We start from the raw sequence: 21,804 nt of genomic DNA, 5'->3' as shown, positions 1-21,804 counted from the left end.
ATTTCTTAAGCATGATTGTTTTTCATTATTATCAATTGATTATTTGATGTTTGGATCTGTGGTTTCGAGATCAATCTATTGAAAATAAGAATGAAACTTTTAATTGACTAACATTTTTGTGATTAGCAAACACTTTTCTTTTATGCTTTGATGTTTCTTCCTAGACATACATTTAGTCTTATTTGCAACTCTTCTAAGAATGAGATAGCAAACACTTGAAGCATGGTTTCATATATATTTTCCCCTTTATCTTTTATGTATTTGCTTGAAACTAGAAACAGTTTAATTCATGAAACATAAAACGAGGTCAATTCTTGAATTCCCTTGTTAAGTTGACAGTAAACTTTGTAAACTGCCATCGTTATTCTCACCTTTGTTCTGAGTGGTTACAAGTTAAGGAATTTTTACGAGAATCCAAGTTGCCTTTCATTTGCAAAATTCGTGGATGCTCAACAATTTCCAGAAATTAGTGAAGAATCACACAAGTTACTTCAAACACTTTAGGCATAACTTCAAACTAGGGATTGCCAAATTCTTCCTTTCATTTTTCAATAATGTCTGCAGAGAATTTCTGTTTTCTAACAGTTTCAATTTAATTTTCTTTCCTTGCACTCAAGGAATCTGAAACATTTTTGAAAAGAATAAAAGACCATCTATCTTCATGTTTTCTTCATTCGCATGTCCATGTCCTATAATTGTCCTTCATTTCACCATAGCAACTCATATAGTACTCAACATTCAGATCATAAACTCACCAATCTTGACAAATATATAATTCAAATCTTCTGTATCGATCGACAATATTTTAAAGAGGTAAGGTTTCATATTTTTGCTCAAAATTCTTGTTGCAAATTTCTTTAAATCAGATATTCAATCTTCTGTAGCAGACTTTGAAGTCTCTTTCTGATCAAGTCACCCATTACTGTCCTTACATAGCATCAATATTCTAAACAAAGAGGTTGCGGATTAAGCTTTCTCATATTTTTTTTTAATTTCCTATTTGGTTTTAATCTTTCATATTAATTCAAATCTTAAATGGAAAATATTATGTTTTTATCATAGTCAATTAGATGACATTACTTCCTTAACTTTATATTTTTATTTAATAGATATTATATATAATTAAACTTAAAAATAATAAATGAATATAAATATATGTGATTAAGTTTAAAATAATCCATAATATTTTTTAATTAAAAATTAAGTATATTAATTATAAATAAATTGTATTTATATTTTGAAAAACAATATATTTTATTTTTTTAATCTCATCGTTATGATTATTGTTTATAAAAAAAGGATTATAATAAATAAAGACTCATCCCATCACATATAGTATTTATCAAAATAGGTCTCGTTCCATCATTAAAACCAACAACATATTCAACTCACAATTTTTTAGCTGTCCAAGGCTCAATTTCCACATAAAATATAATTTTTACATCTAACTGGATTCTATTAAACTTAGCAATTCCATATAAATCTTATTTTTATAAATTAGGTTGTATTTCATTACCCTAACTTCTATAGTTTTCCTCATTCTTTGTTTAGAGTTTACAAAAATTAACTTAAGGGAAATTAGTTTTATTTTACAATTTATTAATTTATTTGTTGTATATATGTAATATTTTGGATTTAATTTTTACCTTGAATAATTGTTTCACATGACACATTAGAATTGATAATTTGGTGAAGCTTAAGAGATACTTTTAGTTCAAAACAAGTTTGAATATGAGTCAAAATGATATAGTAAAGTTTGAGATTAAATAATTTGTTATTTTAGTTATATTGAGTTTAATGACTTTTGGTTTATTAAATTTTCACTCAAACAAGTCATTCTTGCTTAAGTAATATTTTTTTCATGATATCTTATCTATGATATTTAATTATGTGCATATATATGTAGTGTGGTGTGTAATTATTTGTAAGTGAAATGTGATAAAAACAAATTATCAAAATTTTATGATATAGTAGTTATCATTAGATGTAATGTTAAGTATTATGAAATACATATTATTTGCTATGAATAAATATAATTATCGATTTATGAAGTATTATTTAGACATTTGTGATAGTCTTGATAATATAAATAAATTTATCTCATGGTAAAAAACGATGAAAATGTTTGCTATCGAACATATCTTATTTTACCCTTCATTATCTATTTCTTCAAACATTTTGGAAAAGAATAAAAGATGATCTGTCTTCATTTTTGTTCGAATACAAGGTTACCTTTGCATGATATCCTTCACACGTTGTGTAAGACCCATGAAAAAGAAAATATTTATAGTAGTAAATTTTAGTATTTTATTAGTAATAATAATTTTAATGGATAGAAAAAATGTAAATTTTGGATATAAAATTTTAGTAATTTTAGAAGGAGAGGTTCAAATTTTTGGTAACTTATTTAGTAAAATTTTTTTAAATTGAATAGTAAAAAGTAAATAGTAAATAGTAAAAAGTGAATAGTAAAAAATAAATTTTCAGCATTAGGATTCCTTAGCATGGAAGAAATTAGGATTTCTTAATATGGAAGAAACTAGGATCAGAATTGGTGAGTAAATGATTAAAATATTATTTTTTAAATAATATTAAAATAATAAATAATATTAAAATATTAATGAATAGTAAATTTTTTTTTACTATAAATAGCCATGGGAGGGAAGGGTATTCTACACCAAGAGAAGAGAAATCAAGTGAGAGAAAGTTAGAGAGAAATTTTTAGTTGCAAGAAGGGTAGAGGTTCTGAAAGGTTTCAGAGAAATAAATTCAGAGCAAGAGACGTCTGGAATAGAGGTAGGGGAGCTAACATTTCTATGTTTTTTTTATGATTTAATAGTTCTATGCTTTTATATTATGATTTAGTATTATTTTATTACTATTCATATATTGAAATTCTGTGTGAATATGGTTAATGTTTACTGTATGTTTATCTATGTTGAAATTCGGTATAAATATTATATGCTGTTGTTTTGAATCTGTAAATAAGAAATTTGTTAAAAACTAGTTGAGGAACACTTTGGCTAAGGAAAGACTTGGTACTTAAGTTGTCCATTGTGACGCACCTCTCTTTCCTAGAAGTCTACTCGACAAGTTTTTAACTTAAATCCTATTGAACAGATTGAGTACTGTTAAATTATTATGCAATATATTGAGTTTGTGTGATTTATGCGATGATTGTATTTTATTATATTGCATTTGAATTTATGCATCTGAACATGTTATGAGTATTATGGGGAGATTTTGTAGGGGTATAATGTGAGTTGAGGAATATGAGTATGGCATGAGTCTCGTGGAGAGATTCAGTAATATTATGGTATTTGTGTATATGTTGATGTTGAGGGTCCCGTAGTTGGAGGTTATCCTGATACTCTAATAATCATCTAGTCTCAAGTAGAGAGGGATGAATTATGTGGTGAGAGGAGCAGGAGGTCCTGGTCTATGTGCCGGTTTTGGACATAGTGAGGGGATTAACCTTGTGAATGGTACGAAGTATTTTGGAAGTGTATTTGTAAAAAGAAGTAGAAGTCATTACAAGTGCATAACCTCCCGTGACCGCTCATCAACGTATCATCCGGATGAGTGTCTATTGGGTATTGTGGTGTCTATTGGGTATTGTGAGACGAGTATCTAATAAGAATTGTGGTATGAGGGTGTCGAACATAATTATTATATGATGTTTATATCAAGGTAATTATACATGTTTTATAAATGATTTGTTGCATGTTAGCTCACCCTACTTGTTTGTGTTTGTTTTGTTTGGGTATGTGCGATGATCGTATAATTCGTTATACGGGAGCAGATGAAGGAATGTCGTCTGATCCAGTGCCAATGAAGAGAGAGACAGAAGAATAAGTTAGAAGAATTCGAATTATATTTATGAGTTTATAGTTGAAATTTGAGATTAAAACATGTGTAGACATATATTAACTATGAATTTATAAGTGTGAGATTACGGGATATTACCGTAAATGTAATGTTACAATATATAAATTATGAATTATCCAGTGTGAGATATTGGGATGTTACACGTTCATGTCCTAATTGTTCTTCATTTCACCGCAGCAACTGTACTCAACATTTGGATCATATACAAATATATAATTCAGAAGTCTTAGCGATAATATTATAAAGAGGTAAGGTTTCATATTTTTGCTGAAATCCTAGTTTCTTTATTTCATATATTCAATGTTCTAAATCAATGATACTGTTTCTTGTAGCAGACTTTGAAGCCTCTTTCTAACCAAATCACCCATTATTCTACATTACATATAGCATCAATATTCTAAACAAAGAGGTAAGTGATTCAAGCTTTCTCATTTCTTAAATTTTAATTTTCCATAATTTCTCACCCGTGATTACTTGCTCAAATTTATGCCTTCTCTAGAGTGAAACTATTGTTAAGATTTAAGTATGTTATGAAAATTAAATCTAAATTTTAATATTATATATGTTTACATATCCTTAACTTTTTTTCTTATGTTTATAATTATATATACATTGTAAAAGTTAAATTTTAAAGAAAAGGAAACTTGACGATTTTTTGTTGGGCGTGGTCAAAATTTAAATTTCATAATATCATTTATTTGAAAATTAAATATTTTAGAAGCATTTACTACAAAAATCTACAATCTTTTTGAGGGTTATTTTTTTTGTTTTCGACGGTTTTAACCTTTGAAAGATACATTATCCACGGTTTGGAAAACTTCTGGAAAAAGTTGAGTCGCTAAATAACTACTGATAATTTTTTGAAAAATCGTCACAATTTTTAAAGGTTTTGAGAAAACCATTGGTATTAACGGAGTTTAGCAGAAACCTCCGATATTAGTGAAGGTTTAACAAAAACCGGAGGTTTGGAAAAATCACAATATTAGTGAGAGTTCTTCAAAAACCGTCAGTATTTGTAGAGGTTTTGAGAAAACTGTCAGAACCAACCAAGTTTGTAAAAATCATCGGAAATATGTACAAATTATTTTTCTTTTAGTTTTTGATTATAATAAAATGAGATTATGATCAAATTAGTTTCACGATTATGCCTTTTTCTTTAACTGTCAAAGTTCACGTTACTGTAAATTAGCTCTTAGAGACTGAGATTATTTTATTTTGATTCTTATTCAAGAGAGATTAGTAGCATGCATACCATAGTCTAGCTAAACAGTTCTGGCTATCCTAACTTTAGACATTACTAGTCCATACACCTAAGAACATGACAATTACCATAACAGTAGAAGATATACACCCTATCAGTTATTTACCAACCAGGTCATTGAGATGCCCTACACAACCATTGATCAAACTCTAATTTTTCATTTTGTTCTTCTCAAAACTTCTTAACTGAGTTAAAGCGTGAATCAGATTCTTAAAGTTTGCATCCAGAACAAGCTTTCTCCATACAGAGTCACTGCTCACTAAAGTAGCTGCATTTCCTACTACCCAAAGGCAATATCTGCATTAAAAACACTCTTATTAAACCTTACAGTTGAAATTATTATGATATCTTCTTCGCCTCCTTGAAAACCATCCACAGAACGAACGCTAACAAAGAAGCCAGGATGAGAAGTGCAACTGTATTGCTTAATTTTGTCCTGAATCTCATACACTTGTGCATTGTATGGAGATATAATTCCAATGCTAACCTTTTTCTTTGACCTCATAAACTCTGCCAAAAAACAGAATACAAGTAAGATGAATATTCTGTAATATTTCTTTCCAACATTTATTCTGATAATATTCTGTAATAGTCACATCACATTACATCTATCCTCTTTTTTTCTTCCCTTCCTCATGTTACTCTCTTTTGAAATGTTTACAGAATTTGGCATATTACAATATTGTAAAAGGATATTGTCTCACCGTTTTATTCTCGAGTTCTGTTTCGCTAAAATCATTTGTTGCATGTTCCTTCCATTACCAAAAACCTCTTAAGTGTTAGCCAGTTTGCAAGGGATAATTCTACATTATCAAAAGAGAGATTAACATAAGTTAACCTACAAGATTACCAGTGACTTAATGCCTTTTACAAAACCCACAATTCGAGAGTTCTTACCCTGACATCTAGTAACTAAAGCATACTTTTCTAAAATATTCTTAACCGAGTTAAGTGAGCATTTTGTTCGTTGACTGAGGTGCTTCTATTGCTTGTTAAATGTTTCTTTTGTTGAAGAATGAAACATTGTCAGTTTTTCAAACTTTTAAAACAATGGTTGAGTTGTAGTTGAATTCTAAAATTAAAAATGTTCAATCTGATTGGGGTGGTGAGTTTCGTCCTTTCATGCAATGTTTAGCTCATCATGGCATTGTTCATAGACTCATATGTCCTCATAATCATCACCAAAACGGAGTCATTGAAAGGAAACATAGACATATTGTTGAATTAGGCCTTACTTTGTTACATCATCCCTCTCTTCCTTTGGGATTTTGGGATTATGCCTTTGTCACTGTTTTATATCTATCTCATTAATATATAAACACACATATAATATAATATAATAGCAGAGTCTATAAGGTCTAAAGTTCTATCTTTTTGGCCTAGTTTAAATAAACTTCTATATAAATATCTATATCTATACAAGACACAAAAAAATAAGTGAATTGAACTTCTGCACTTAACTTTTATGAAGTTGCCCCGGTTTAACTTAAGAGTTTGCTCGGAACACAGAAGCCCCAAAGCTCTTCTAGCTTGAATTGTATAAAGAACTGTATCCAAACATTGTTTATATCAATTAGAATTCAATTTCAATGGCTTTGTGTCACTTTTCAACTCTTGTTACTGGTTTTGTCACACAAAAAAATGAAAGTAAGGAGTGGTTACTTGTTGAATGATTCGAAACAAATCGTTAGCAGCTCATCGTGTAAGTCTTCCCACTATTCGTTTGCCCGTAAGCGAAGACAGTACCTACGATTAACATTACATCACAAACCCTAAGTTATTCAATCCAACTAATTTACAGACAACAAAATGAAGAAGAAAGCAAATAGGAAAGCATGCTGCAAACCTTTGAATCCCCGAACTCCGGCCTCCACAATATCTTTGGTGCGAGCTTTGAACTGCAAACCGTCAAATCGTGAAGAAGAAGCACAAATCCATAAGTCGAAAAGTGGAGTGAAGAAGAAAATCTTGAACGATGAATGCGAGGTGGAGAGAAAAATATCAACTGGACAACTGGTGTAGAAGAAAATGATTAATTGTGAAGGCAAAGTGAAGAGGAAAATGGGAAATGAGGAAGAAGAAATAGAGGGAAGCCTTGAGATGGTAAATCGTGAATGCAGAGTGAAGAAGGAAACATGAGAGAAAAGAAGAAATAGAGGAACCTAGGATATGGGGAATATTTTTTAACATATTATGGGCGGTTTAGCACAAAACCACCGAAAATATAATTTAAAAGAAAAAGACTAAATTCACTGCAGTTTTATTAAAAACCGTCGAAAATAAAGCTCCACTATACATTATTTTCCTAGTGTTTTTTTATTATTAGATAATTTATAAATGTGTAAATACAATAATAATATCATTAGATCTATGATTATTATTTTTATTTAAAGTTAGTTACTTTAAAAGATATTTCAAAAAAATAATAAGTTAAAGTAATGACTTTATAAATATGTGACTAAGTTTGAATTAATTTATAATGATTTTTAATTAATAATTGAGTATTTGAATTATAAATAAAATGTATTTATATTTTGATAAATAATATATTTTAATTTTTAATCCCATCTTTAAGATATTATTTATGGAAAAAAGATTGTAATAAATCAAGACTCATTCCGTCACATATTTATAAACCAATAACATATTCAACTCGAAGTTTATCATGCTAGCCTCAATTTCCATATAAAATCTGATTTTTTACGTCTAATTAGAGATCCCTTTAAACTCACCGATTCCATATGAATCTTATTTTATTGAATTAGGTTATATTTCATTACCTAACTTGTATAGTCTTCAACGAATTGCTTCAAAACTTAAAAAAATGATCCTTATATTGATAATTATATTGGTAAGTTTTACGTATAATTTTGAGAATGGCTGAAAATTTGTTTGCCATTTAAGTATACTCACATTTGAATTTGAATTTTTGCGTGGAGAGGGGAATTTTTTTTTTTTAAAAAAGAAATAAACAAGAACAAAATGTTTTTTCATTTACAATTTTTTAAAATTTTACTATAAGATTGCTTTTGAACAATTTGAAAAACAAAATTAATCTTTAATCTAAAGTTGATTCTTAATTGGATACAAAACTCATTATGTTTATTTGATCTTATATTTGTATTATCAGGTTATTTAAGTTGAATCCAGTAAAGTGAATAGATGGACATTCTGAATGGATTTTTGTCTGGAGTTTTAAAAGATGTGGCGTGTGGGGCTATTAGTCAATTACAATACTCCTTTTGCTTTAATAGTTTTGCTAAAGAGCTTCAAAAAGAAGAAGACAACTTGGTCGAAACGATAAAGACTGTAGATGATCGTGTCATACATGCTCGAAAGCAAACTTTAAAGAGTGATGTTATTGATAAATGGTTGAAGAATGCAAACATTGATTCAGAATATGTGAATCGTTTGCTTAAAGAGACAAATGCCAAAAAGAGTTGTTTTTTTGGATACTGTCCAAATTGGATTTGGCGATATCGTTTAGGAAAAAAGTTGGCAATTAAAAAAGCAGACCTTCAAAAGATCATTCAAGAAGGTAAACAATATATACAACTTGAACGCATTGCCTCAATTCCCTCAAACACTTCTGATATTCTCACAGAAAAATCTATGAATTTTGATAGTAGAAAATATGCTTCTGATCAACTTATGGAAGCACTGAAAGATGATGGGGTTACAATGATTGGGTTATACGGGATGGGGGGCTGTGGTAAAACCACATTAGCAATGGAAGTTAAGAAGATAGCAGAAGCTGAGCATCTTTTTGACACAGTTATTTTTGTTCCTGTGTCTAGTACAGTAGAAGTTTCAAGGATTCAAGACAAAATTGCAAGTTCATTGCATTATAAATTTCCAGAAGATCAAGAAATGGAGAGAGCCCAACGCTTGTGCATGAGATTAACCCAGGAAAAAAAATTTCTTATAATTCTAGATGATGTGTGGGAAAAACTTTATTTTGGTCGCATAGGGATTCCCCTCTCTGAATACCATAAAGGCCGCAAGATTCTCATTACCACTCGATCTGAAGAAGTTTGTATTTCAATGGATTGTCAAAAAAAGATTTATCTACCCATCTTAACTGATGAAGAAGCATGGACTCTCTTCCAAGAGAAAGCACTTATGTCGAAAGACACTCCTGGAAACATAAAGCATTTGGGAATATTAATATCAAAAGAATGTAAAGGATTGCCTGTTGCCATTGTAGCTGTTGCTAGTAGCTTGAAGGGAAAACAAGAGGTGATATGGCGTGCTGCGTTGAATAAATTGAGAAGTTCTAAGCCGATCAATATCAGTAGGGGCTTGCAAGATCCCTATATGCGTTTAAAGTTGAGCTACGATAATCTAGATACTGAACAAGCTAGATCACTTTTCCTATTGTGTTCTGTATTCCCCGAAGATTATGAGATTTCAGTGGAATGTTTAATAAGATGTGCAATAGGGTTAGGTGTGGCTGGAGAAGTTGAGACATATGAAGAGGCAAGGACTGAAGTCACTGCAGCCAAAATCAAGCTTGTAAGTTCTTGTTTGATGATGGAGGTAGATCATGAATTTGTCAAAATGCATGACTTGGTTCGTGATGTAGCCCATTGGATAGCAAAGAATGAAAATAAGATCATCAAGTGTGAAGTGGAAAAGGATGTAAATTGGGAGCAAGGTTCGATAAGATATCTATGGTGTGTGAAATTTCCAGATAATGTGGATTGTTCCAATCTTGAATTTTTAACTATACAAACAAAATTGGAAGTATCTGATGGAATTTTTGAAACACTGGAAAAACTTAGAGTTTTGATTATTACCAATAAAAACGACGATAGGTTGCAGTTGTCAACAACGTCTTTCAAATCATTAACAAATCTCCATTGTCTGATCCTTCAAAAATGGAATTTGAGAGACATTTCATTTGTGAGAGATACGAAGAAACTGCAAAGTCTTTCGTTTCATCGTTGTTCATTGCCTTCGTTCCTTGACTTGCAAACTGATGTTGCACTCACAACACTTAAAAACTTGAAGTTGTTAGAGTTTAAAAGTTGTGACATTGAAAGCAATATTTTTGAAGAGATCAAAAGAATCCCATTTCTAGAAGAATTGTATATTTTTAAAGACCCCTACATTGATCGAAAGGAGGAAAGTGTTAAATTCTCTAACTCATTTAGTGTCCCCAAAAAGCTGCAAAGGTATGGAATTATATTAGAATATAATTTTTATACTGATAGATTTCAAGAGTTTTTCTCTTATGAGAGAACTTTAGGAATTAATTATTTTGACATATCAAATGAGGTTATTAAAGGTTTGGCCAAAAAAGCAAAAGAGCTATTTGTGGGAAATATTAAGGAAGGTGCAAAAAATATGATGCCTGATATATTTGAAATTGAAGAAGGTATGAATGAGTTGAAAGGACTGAGGATACGTGATTGTGAAGAAATAGAGTGTTTGATTGACACTAGCAATCATTTGAGTAAGATGGTAAATATTTTCTCCAAGTTACGTTATATGGATATCCTCTACATGAAACATCTAAAAACTTTATGGCTTGGTTGTCTACCTGCAAATGGGTCTTTTGGAAAATTAGAGAAGTTATATATAAGAGATTGCGAACAATTAACATGTCTCTTCACAATTGACAAAACAAAGGAAAATGAAGATCAATTTACAATTGGGCATTCCATGCAATTCAAAATTTTCCAGAATCTTCAAGAAGTGAGGATATTTAGATGTAAAGAATTAAAACATGTATTCTCAGCCAATATCACAGGAGGTTTAACTCAGTTGAAAACACTTACTATTTCAAATTGCTATACGCTAGAACAAATAATTGAGGAAGTTCTTCCACCAGCACACTGCGAAGAAACAAATGAAATTGTAGAAAAAGATGTGCAGAGTAACTCCTCAGGTATCTTTTCCATATTACATATCTCATAAGAATCTTATTCTTTTCTTCAAATTCAATTAAAATTTTGGTAATAGCTATTTATAATTTAATTTTATCAATTAATTCCCTGAATCTATTAACCAATTAAAACTGGCTCCATTCCTTAAGAATTCAATTAAGATTTTTGTTTGAAATTTATCGAATAAGTATGTTTCTTACCTTACAGTTATATTTTATAAAGTAGTCGTTTAGATAAATTTGTCGGATAAGTTTTGGGTTTTCTTCATTAATATTATGAATACATTGTCGTATATGAAAAATATAAGAAAATTAATTGTTAAAACATTATATATGATATTTGTGACGTAGTAAGAGAAAAGGGAAATATATTTGAATTCGAATTTTAAATATTAATTTTCCATATAAAATTATAAACTATTTACTCAATCGATCGCTTTGGTTAGAAAATTTTCTCTTTTAATCTATCTATTTAAGAACATATCTTTCAGTTTATATATATTACCTTGATGAGTAAAATAAAATACAAATGGTATCTTTACAGTATTAAAAGAAAAAAGGATGGTGAAAATGTGCAGTGGTTTCATCGTTATTATTAGTTGATTATTTGATGTTTGGATTTGTGATATTAGTTGGTGGAGATCAATGTATTGAAAATAAGAAAGGAATTTTTAATTAACTAATATTTTTTTATTTATAATTGTTTTTCAGGATCGTTTTCTCTGTCTAACCTTGAATTTCTTGAAATATCTTCATGTTCAATGTTGGGTTCATTGTTTACAACATCTGTAGCTAAGACCTTGACTTCATTGGAAGAATTGAAAATATATGACTGTGATGGTTTGAAGCATATAGTAACTTCTGAAAGAGTGAAAAGAAAGAAAAACATGGTTGAAGATGAGCATGAATTTGAAAGTGATCTTTCAATGTTCTCAAATTTGAAAAGGGTAACTATTTGGGGTTGTGACTCGATGCAAGATATATTTGCAACACCTTTCAATAATGGGTCTTTCGAAAAATTAAAGAAAAGTGAAAATCAATTCACAAATGGGCATTCAATACAATCCAAAAATTTTCAAAATCTTCAACAAGTGGAGATACATAGATGTAGAGAATTAAAACATGTATTCTCAGCCAAGAATACATGTTTATGGTATGGTTGTCTGCCTGCCAATGGGTCTTTTGAAAAATTAGAGTTTCTATTTATAAAAGATTGCGAACAATTAACATGTCTCTTCACATATGTCATTGCTCAACGAGTGACAGAGTTGAAAATATTACGCATAATGAATTGTAATAAATTGAAGCATATAATAGTTGATGATGACAAAACAAAGGAAAATGAAGATCAATTTACAATTGGGCATTCCATGCAATTCAAAATTTTCCAGAATCTTCAAGAAGTGAGGATATTTAGATGTAAAGAATTAAAACATGTATTCTCAGCCAATATCACAGGAGGTTTAACTCAGTTGAAAACACTTACTATTTCAAATTGCTATACGCTAGAACAAATAATTGAGGAAGTTCTTCCACCAGCACACTGCGAAGAAACAAATGAAATTGTAGAAAAAGATGTGCAGAGTAACTCCTCAGGTATCTTTTCCATATTACATATCTCATAAGAATCTTATTCTTTTCTTCAAATTCAATTAAAATTTTGGTAATAGCTATTTATAATTTAATTTTATCAATTAATTCCCTGAATCTATTAACCAATTAAAACTGGCTCCATTCCTTAAGAATTCAATTAAGATTTTTGTTTGAAATTTATCGAATAAGTATGTTTCTTACCTTACAGTTATATTTTATAAAGTAGTCGTTTAGATAAATTTGTCGGATAAGTTTTGGGTTTTCTTCATTAATATTATGAATACATTGTCGTATATGAAAAATATAAGAAAATTAATTGTTAAAACATTATATATGATATTTGTGACGTAGTAAGAGAAAAGGGAAATATATTTGAATTCGAATTTTAAATATTAATTTTCCATATAAAATTATAAACTATTTACTCAATCGATCGCTTTGGTTAGAAAATTTTCTCTTTTAATCTATCTATTGAAGAACATATCTTTCAGTTTATATATATTACCTTGATGAGTAAAATAAAATACAAATGGTATCTTTACAGATTAAAAAATATACTATATTAGAATATAGGAAATTAAGATGGAATTATTGTAAATAGAGATTAAAACAGTAATTAAATATGAAATTATTAAAAGAAAAAAGGATGGTGAAAATGTGAAGTGGTTTCATCGTTATTATTATTAGCTGATTATTTGATGTTTGGATTTGTGATTTTAGTTTTGTAGAGATCAATGTATTTAAAATGAGAATGAAATTTTTAATTGACTAACATTTTTGTTATTTATAATATTGTTTTTTCAGGATCATTTTCTCTCTCTAGCCTGACAGATCTTAAGATAGATTCATGTCCAATGTTGGAGTCATTGCTTACGACATCTGTAGCTAAGACCTTGACTTCATTGGAAGAATTGAAAATATATAACTGTGATGGTTTGAAGCATATAGTAACTCCTGAAAGAGTGAAAAGAAAGGAAAACATGGTTGAAGATGAGCATGAATTTGAAAGTGATCTTTCAATGTTCTCAAATTTGAAAAGTATATTTATTTGGAATTGTGACTCGATGCAAGATATATTTGCAACACCTGTCAATGGGTCTTTCGAAAAATTAAAGAAACTATGTATAGAAGATTGTAAACAATTAACATGTCTCCTCACATATGTCATTGCTCAAAGAATGACAGAGTTGAATATTAAGAACCATTTTCTCACCCAGCAAACTCTGCGCATGAGAAATGCCAACAATGGATTAAAGTTAGAATATTTGAAGTTGATAAGTCTACCTGAATTGACTCATATTTACCCTCCAACATCTCAACTCATTACTAATAACTAATATTTCCTCAGTCTATGTTGAGATCCCTACCAGAGTTAAATTATCTGGAAGTAAGTGAATGCAAGGAATTAAGACAGATAATTGAAGAGGATTTGGAGGATAAAATGTTTATTCAACCATGCTTCCCCAAACTAGAATCATTGATTATTAAACAATGCCATAAGATGAAATGTTTCACCTCTGTATTTGCATCCAATGATCTTTCCAACTTGAAGATTCTAATAATAAAGGAAGCCAATGAACTACAAGACTTTATTGCATGCGAATACGATGAGACAGGAAAGACCAAAGTTCAACTTCCACAACTGAAAGTTATAATATTTATGCATCTTTTAAATTTTCAACAAGAGAGTATATTTTTAAATGTGAAGCATCGCATTATCCGCAATTGTCCAAAACTCTCTTTGACTTCAACAATTACTCCTCAGGAACTCCAACAAAATCTTCTTTTGGAAGGTAAATACTATGAATGGACATGTTGCAAACATTACATATTACGATGGAAGTTTTATATATAAACGACTCATGGTGATTTCGCTAAATGTGTTCAATGTAGCTGTGAAATCTGAAATCTTCAGCCAACATCTTTATTTCCTTATAGAATTAGAGCACAACTACATTTCAAATAACTATTCTTAATAACGTAATGATTTATTTTTCTTTCTTCCACCTAAAGAAAATACGAACAAATTACATGTTTCATTCAAATTTTGAACCAAACATTTGTACAAATAATCACTTGTATTTATAGTTTTCTACACGTTATTTTGTTTTCCATTTAATTATTTTTAATTGTGACCATATAATGATTATTCATGGAATGTTGAGGGTGCGTTGATTTCTGTGTTTGCTTTGTTTCATTGTTAAACGAAGTCCTTAACTATATGCTTGAACTACAGCTTTGGAAGATTCTAGAATTCCTCACTGGCAAATTTGGTCACTGATGGAGGAAATAAAGAAATTAGATGAAGTTTCTAGGAGCAACAATTCTACTGAGTTGCCTTCTTTACAGGTCAGAACCCGCCAACCTATTCAAGTTAACCAAGTGAAATTTAATATCGTAAACTTTAGTATATACCACTAATTGCTTAACTAAAATAACGTTACACAAACTAAATATTCTCATTTTTTTTTAAAATTTACAAAAAATGAATGGTTGATTTATATACTACAACAACTGAAGGAAATAAATTAGTCTGGAGGCTATCAATCACAAAAAGTAGTCCTAACTTTTTACGATCAATTGTTTTCGGCAGGATTGGGATCCTACGCCAAAAAACACTTCTCCCCTTCAAATGAACCGTGAAGATCCATCTACATCTGAAATTAAACCATGTTCTTCACAAGTCAATGATAACAATCAATCTATGTTGGAGAGCAGAGTTGAAATGCTAGGTCAACATAACAAAATTGAAACCAAAACACAAGAGTCGGAAATAGAAGAGTTCCAAAAAAAATAGACAGAAAAAGTGAAATGTCATCAGACCCAGAAGCTATGGAGCAAAACTTTCCAGACATTTCATCTCCAAACATGAATGAGGTATTTGCATATTTTCTTTTAATCTTCTGAAAATGATACATTATTCAACTACATGATGGAAGAAATTAAAACAACCACAACCAAACTTTACTTACTAATCAATCAAACTTCTGTTTCAGAGGTAAGAAGTTCGTCTCAAACTTGTATGGTAACTCCTTTGCATAAAATACTTTTACTTGTAAATATGGTAACCGTTAAAATTGGTCAAATTATTGTGGTACCAACACATGATATACATTATGAAACAAATGTTTTTAAAAGTTATAACTTTAAATATACACAAACATTACTTTTCCATGGGTGATGAATAGAATATTGAGGAAATAGGAAGAGAAAGGAGCAGAGGTGGAGCTGCAACAGAGGGAGCTACAATTAAAACTGGTGGAGATAACATTAGCTTGGTTAGTGGTGTTACAATTCACAAGTCAAGCGGTGCAAATATACTTTCACACGATTCCAAGGTTGTTAAACAAGATAATGAGATGAATGAAGACAAGACAGAAATAGCACCCTATCAAAATATCAAAATCCAAGAAGGGTTGAATTTGTTGGATGATGACGTTGTGGTTACTCCAGGTTATTGCTCTTTTCTTGTCTTCTTTCCATCTTATATATATATATATATGTCACCTACTCCTCAAACTTTTTACAACTTCTACAGATACTCGTACAAGATTGGAAAAGTATAAGTACTTTGTTGATCTCAATGATTCACAAATTTCTTTGCTAGTGGAGGCGATAGAAGCATATCCTCATCTTTGGAATGCTTGTGAGAAGTTCACTGATCGCTTTCGAGCTTGGATGTTGAAAACATTGGCAGATATGTTGTTGTTCCTTCGAAGGGAAAGTGTTGGTAGTATTAATCGTGAGAGAGAAAAGGAGTTCCTTAAAGTGTGTGATGAAGCTGTTCAACTTGGATTTGAGAGGTCTTGGGTTGATGAAATGCGTCAACGTGTTTTGGGAAGGGATCCTAAGTTGGACCATGCAAAGGTGCGAATCAATGAGCTTCTTAAGAGACATGATCATTTAACTTGGGAACTAGACAACATAAAGAAAGAACTTAGGAGTCTCAATGACTTTCTTGATGCCCAAGCAAAATGTTTCGACTTTCTGTGATTTGAGATTTCTAGCCAAAACACTTTAGTTTTATCTGTTTTATGTTACTCCTTTGAATTAGATTTGGCATTATATGCAATTCTTTTAAGAATGAGTGTTATAGTTTCAGAATGTACTTTTATTTGCGACGAGAAGTTGTTTAAGTTTCTGAATATTTAAGAAGTACAATAAATCAATATTTGTACAAGATTTCATCATTATTATGTTTTTAAATTTAAAAATTACTAGGATTGTTGTAAACAGATTTCCTGGTGTAAACACTAATTCTTGTTATGCTTATTCAATATTTCAAATAAAAAATGGTACACGAAGAATCAACAAATGATATTGGTTTTCCATACCAGAGAAACAATGATAACCACTAAATTTGCTCAAATTATTATTGCACCAACACATTATGTTTATTATGAAACAACTACTTTTCCACGCTATAACTTTAAGATACATGAACATTTCTTTTTCATTTGTGATGCACAGAATATTGAGGAACTAGGAAGACAAAGGACCAAAGATGGACCTCCATCTCTTAAGACAAAGAACTTCCTTAAACTATGTCATAAAGTTGTTCAACTTGGATTTGAGAGGTCATGATGAAATGCGTCTTAAGAGATATGATCATTTAACTCAGGAACTAAGCAATATAAAAAATGAACTTTGAAGTCTTAATGACTTTGTTAATGCCCAAACAAAATGTATTGACTTTTTGTGATTTGGAAGTTGTAACCAAACACTTTGGTTTTATATGTAATTTTTGTTTCTCCATAAACATACATTTGGTCTTATTTTTTATTTTTCTAAGAATGCAATGTTTTTTGGAGGGCAAAGCAAGATGTTTAAGCTTATTATGTCGCATTTAACGTCAACATTATGTCGTTTTTTAAACTTTTTCAAGTATGGTTTGATATATATTCCCCCCTTATATTTTATCTATTTGCTTGAAACTAGATACAGTTCAATTCTTTCTTTTAATTTATGAAGCATTAAACCAGGTCAATTCTTTAAATAACTTCACTTCGTTTTACCAAAAAAAACGTATATTTTGTTAAATTAATTATCATTAAACCAAAATATTTTTCCAGTTTAAGATCATTTTTAAGAGAAATCTCATCTTTAGACTCAGAAGACATGCCTAAACTGTAAGGCTTGAAGATAGACAATTGCAATGAGTCATCACAAATCAGTGAAGATAAGGAACGTGAAAAGTGTTCCAAACTGAGTTTGCTGTTGTTGGAAAAGTCGGTCTATAGTAGTATTTAGAGCTTCATGTCATGATCGACGTTAGATTGTCCACTCTGCCTATTAATAATTTAATGCCAGAAACACAAAATCTCAAAAACGAAAGAAAAAAGTTACCTTTAATCACAGATCCTTTCATAAACTAGCCCACACCTTCTTTCACTATTAAAAAGTTTACCGGATCATCAAATCAGTGCATTGGCTCTACAAAATTTCGAATCATAAAGTTTACCTTATCATTCATTTTCTGGATATGACACGAAATTATTACTCTTGACATGATACAAATAAGCAACAAACTGATAATAAAGTTTCAAGAGGGGTTCTTAGGAGATGTGGTTGGCTTGGTAAACCAAGTGGTATAGAGAAACTGTTTATGAGCCCCAACGTGGTTGCAAACGAGACGAACCTTCTGCCTCTCTCTCATCCATCTCAGCATGATTTTCATGTGATTCTTGCTTGTCAAATCTTTCAATCCAACTTCCTAAAATCCAACATCTCAACATTATTTTCTTTCAATCAAGTTTATATCAAGAAAGTAAATTACAGTAACATCTCCAAAAGTTTCGACGCATAGCATGAAAATATCTTCTTTTGTCTATTCTTGCACAATCTTAATTATTCGAAAAACATCTTCCATCCATTATTTGTACATTACACTAGTCATTAAATGTTTGAAAAACATTATACTGTATCTCGGAAAACTTAACAAAAAAACTTAATTATACTTCTGGTCCTGAGTTGTTGCAATTGCACAATTTTAGAACCAAAAGATTATCAAATCTCAAGTTATCGCAAATGTGCAACCTCTTTCATGTTCTAATGGTGTCAACGGAGTATCTAAATATTGCAATTGCAATTGCAATTGTGTCCATCGAATCCCAAACATTGTAATGGTAAGATTTTAGTTCTTCGATCAAATGTTACTTGTCGAAATAACATACAACAACTAGCTTAAATCACACAAAAGTGAAATTCAGTATTCAAAAAGTCATGTCTAATAGGATAATAAAAATGAACTTGAGGAAGGTGAAAGAGAAACCAAGGTACCTTGACGCGTTCCCAGGTGTTAGCAACGGTGATGGGACCATGCCCCTTGATGATATCGAATAGGGTTCTGGTGATCGTTTGCCTCTGCTCCGGCGGCGTTTTAACTGCCACGGGTCCCATCTTTGGCTTCGGCTTCTTCGCCAAAAATCTAATCGCCGTCCCAAACATTGCCTTCTTCAGTTTCTCTATTCGTCAAGTGTGAAGTGGAAAAGGATGTAAGTTTGGAGCAAGGTTCAATAAGATATCTATGGTGTGTGAAATTTCCAGATGATATGGATTGTTCCAATCTTGAGTTTTTAACTATACAAACAAAATTGGAAGTATCCGATGGAATTTTTGAAAGAACGGGAAAACTTAGAGTTTTGATTATTATCAATAAAAACGACTATAGGTTGCAGTTGTCAACAACGTCTTTCAAAACATTAACAAATCTTCGTTGTCTAGTCCTTCAATACTTGGAATTGAGAGACATTTCATTTGTGATAGATATGAAGAAACTTCATAGTCTTTCGTTTCATAGTTGTTCATGGTCTTCATTCCTTGACTGGCAAACTGATGTTGCGACAAACTTGAAATTGTTAGAGTTTAGAAGTTGTTTCATGGAAAGCAAGAACCCATCTCTAGAAGAATTGTATATTTTTAAAGACTGTCGGAGATATCACAAGGAAGAAAGTGTTAAATTCTCTAACTCGTTTAGTGTTCCCCAAACGCTACAAAGGTATGGAATTGTATTAGGATACTCTTCTTTTTGTAATAATTATAGATTTCAAGAGTTTTGCTCTTATGAGAAAACTTTAGTAATTAACTATTTTGACATATCAAATGAGGTTATTAAAGGTTTGGCCAAAAAAGCAAAAGAGCTATTTGTAGCAAATATTGAGGGAGGTGCAAAAAATATGATGCCTGATATATTTCAAATTGAAGAAGGTATGAATGAGTTGAAAGAACTCAAGATAGGTCATTGTGAAGAAATAGTGTGTTTGGTTGACACTAACAATCATTTGAGTAAGGTGGGAAATCTCTTTTCCACGTTACGTTATATGGTGATCAACCACATGAAACATCTAAAAGCTTTATGACATGGTTGTCTACCTGCCAATGGGTCTTTTGAAAATTTGGAGGAGCTATATATAAAAAGTTGCCCACAATTAATATCTCTGTTCACATATGTCATTGCTCAATGTATGACTGAGTTAAAAATATTAGAAATATACAATTGTGAAATATTGAAGCATATAGTCGATGATGACAAAACAAAGAAAAGTGAAGATCAATTCACAATTGAGCATTCTATGCAATTCAAAATTTTCCAGAATCTTCAAGAAGTGAAGTTGTATAAATGTGACGAATTAAAACATGTATTCTCAGTCAGTATTACAGGAGACCTGTCTCAATTGAAAAGGCTTGAGATTAGAAGTTGCAATATGCTAGAACAAATAATTGAGGATGTTCTTCCACCAGCACACCATGAAGAAACAAATGAAATTGTCGAGGAAGACGAGCATCGACATTTTGAATCTAACCAAGTCAAAGTTTCTCCTAAAAGCATTTCAATTCCATCAGTATCTCTTGTGAACAGTAGGTCAGGTACGTTTCCAATATTACATTTCTTAAGCATGTTATTTTGTTTTGCAAATTCAATAAAATTTTAGCTGAGAGAATTAAAGAAAACCATATGGAAACCCACATGTTATGCAGAAATACCCACTTCGTTTTTAGGTAAAAATCGTACTTTAAAATATTTTTGTTAAGGTGAATATTTTAAAAAAGTACAGAATTTATAGATATGCGAATGAGTAAAAAAAAACTACAATTGTTATCTTTACGGATGAAAAAAAGATACCATTTTTGAGATAGGAACTAAAATTAAGATAAAGTTTGTGTAAATATAGAAATTAAAAGAGTAATTAAATCTGAAATTATTAAAAGAAAAAGGATGGTGAAAATTTAAAGTGGGCATAATAAATTTGTATTGGATGATTATTTTTCATTATTATCAATTGATTATTTGATTTTTGGATTTGTGGTTTTAGTCCGTCGAGATCGATCTATTGAAAATAAGAATGAAACTTTTAATTGACTAACATTTTTGTTATTTATAATTGTTTTTCAGCATCATTTTCTCTATCTAGCCTCGCATTTTTTAAGATACGTGGATGTCCAATGTTAGGCTCATTGTTTACGACATCCGTAACTAAGACCTTGACTTCATTGGAAGAATTGAGCATATCTTATTGCCAACTTCATCTTTGCATACTAAAGCTTATTACCAACTCCATGTTTCTGAATTTTCATTTTTTATTCTGCCATCGTTATTCTCACCTTTGTTCTGAGTGGTTACAAGTTAAGGAATTTTTACGAGAATCCAAGTTGCCTTTCATTTGCAAAATTCGATATGCTCAACAATTTCCAGAAATTAATGAAGAATCACACAAGGTACTTCAAACACTTTTGGCATAACTTCAAACTAGGGATTGCCAAATTCTTCCTTTCATTTTTCAATAATGTCTGCAGAGAATCTCTGTTTTTTAACAGTTTCTATTTAATTTTCTTTCCTTGCACTCAAAGAATCTGAAACATTTTTTAAAAGAATAAAAGACCATCTATCTTCATTTTTTCTTCATTTGCATGTCCATGTCCTATAATTGTCTTTCATTTCACCATAGCAACTCATATAGTTCTCAACATTCGGATCATAAACTCACCAATCTTGACAAATATATAATTCAAATCTTCTGTATCGATCGACAATATTTTAAAGAGGTAAGGTTTCATATTTTTGCTCAAAATCCTTGTTGCAAATTTCTTTAGATCAGATATTCAATATTCCAAATCAATGACACTGTTTCTTATAGCAGACTTTGAAGTCTCTTTCTGATCAGTCACCCATTAT

The 21,804-nt window shown here is 30.5% G+C and overlaps 2 protein-coding genes and 1 long non-coding RNA gene across 3 annotated transcripts; 1 reads left to right on the top strand and 2 right to left on the bottom strand.

Moving 5' to 3' along the window:
- Positions 1–4,750: 4,750 nt before the first annotated feature.
- On the bottom strand, positions 4,751–7,492 carry LOC148203140 (uncharacterized). The gene is made up of 3 exons (XR_015784554.1): positions 6,996–7,492; positions 6,812–6,895; positions 4,751–6,696 (listed from the first exon to the last, which is right to left on the bottom strand). It is a non-coding gene; the product is annotated as an uncharacterized LOC148203140 (long non-coding RNA).
- Positions 7,493–8,311: 819 nt separating this feature from the next.
- On the top strand, positions 8,312–16,743 carry LOC148203139 (uncharacterized). The gene is made up of 10 exons (XM_088106879.1): positions 8,312–11,042; positions 11,751–11,986; positions 12,431–12,635; positions 13,437–13,703; positions 13,967–14,425; positions 14,869–14,981; positions 15,226–15,364; positions 15,400–15,509; positions 15,821–16,085; positions 16,171–16,743. The coding sequence occupies exons 1-10, from the start codon at positions 8,312–8,314 to the stop codon at positions 16,623–16,625; spliced, it is 4,980 nt and encodes a 1,659-aa protein (XP_087963005.1). The 3' UTR covers positions 16,626–16,743.
- A 1,211-nt stretch (positions 16,744–17,954) lies between these two features.
- LOC148203138 (uncharacterized) lies at positions 17,955–19,085 on the bottom strand. Its single transcript, XM_088107995.1, has 2 exons — positions 18,912–19,085; positions 17,955–18,345 (listed from the first exon to the last, which is right to left on the bottom strand). Exons 1-2 carry the CDS (start codon positions 19,077–19,079, stop codon positions 18,175–18,177), a joined length of 339 nt encoding a protein of 112 aa, XP_087964121.1. The 5' UTR covers positions 19,080–19,085; the 3' UTR covers positions 17,955–18,174.
- Positions 19,086–21,804: the final 2,719 nt, after the last annotated feature.

The sequence above is a fragment of the Vigna umbellata genome, chromosome 2 (genome assembly GCF_029865625.1).
Source record: "Vigna umbellata cultivar VRB3 chromosome 2, Vumbellata_1.0, whole genome shotgun sequence".
NCBI classification, from domain to species: Eukaryota; Viridiplantae; Streptophyta; class Magnoliopsida; order Fabales; family Fabaceae; genus Vigna; species Vigna umbellata.
Note: the sequence above shows the minus strand (reverse complement) of the source record. Positions and strands in the feature narration are given on the sequence as shown.

Bases quoted from the DNA above. Each gene is read 5' to 3' on its own strand.
- LOC148203138 (XM_088107995.1), bottom strand. From the start codon at position 19,079: ATGTTTGGGACGGCGATTAGATTTTTGGCGAAGAAGCCGAAGCCAAAG. The intron at 18,346-18,911 runs GTACCTTGGTTT...GTTGGATTTTAG, and splicing joins ACACCTGGGAACGCGTCAAG to GAAGTTGGATTGAAAGATTT.
- LOC148203139 (XM_088106879.1), top strand. From the start codon at position 8,312: ATGGACATTCTGAATGGATTTTTGTCTGGAGTTTTAAAAGATGTGGCG. The intron at 13,704-13,966 runs ATATATTTGCAA...ATTACTAATAAC, and splicing joins GAATTGTGACTCGATGCAAG to TAATATTTCCTCAGTCTATG. The intron at 15,510-15,820 runs GTATTTGCATAT...GGTGATGAATAG, and splicing joins CATCTCCAAACATGAATGAG to AATATTGAGGAAATAGGAAG.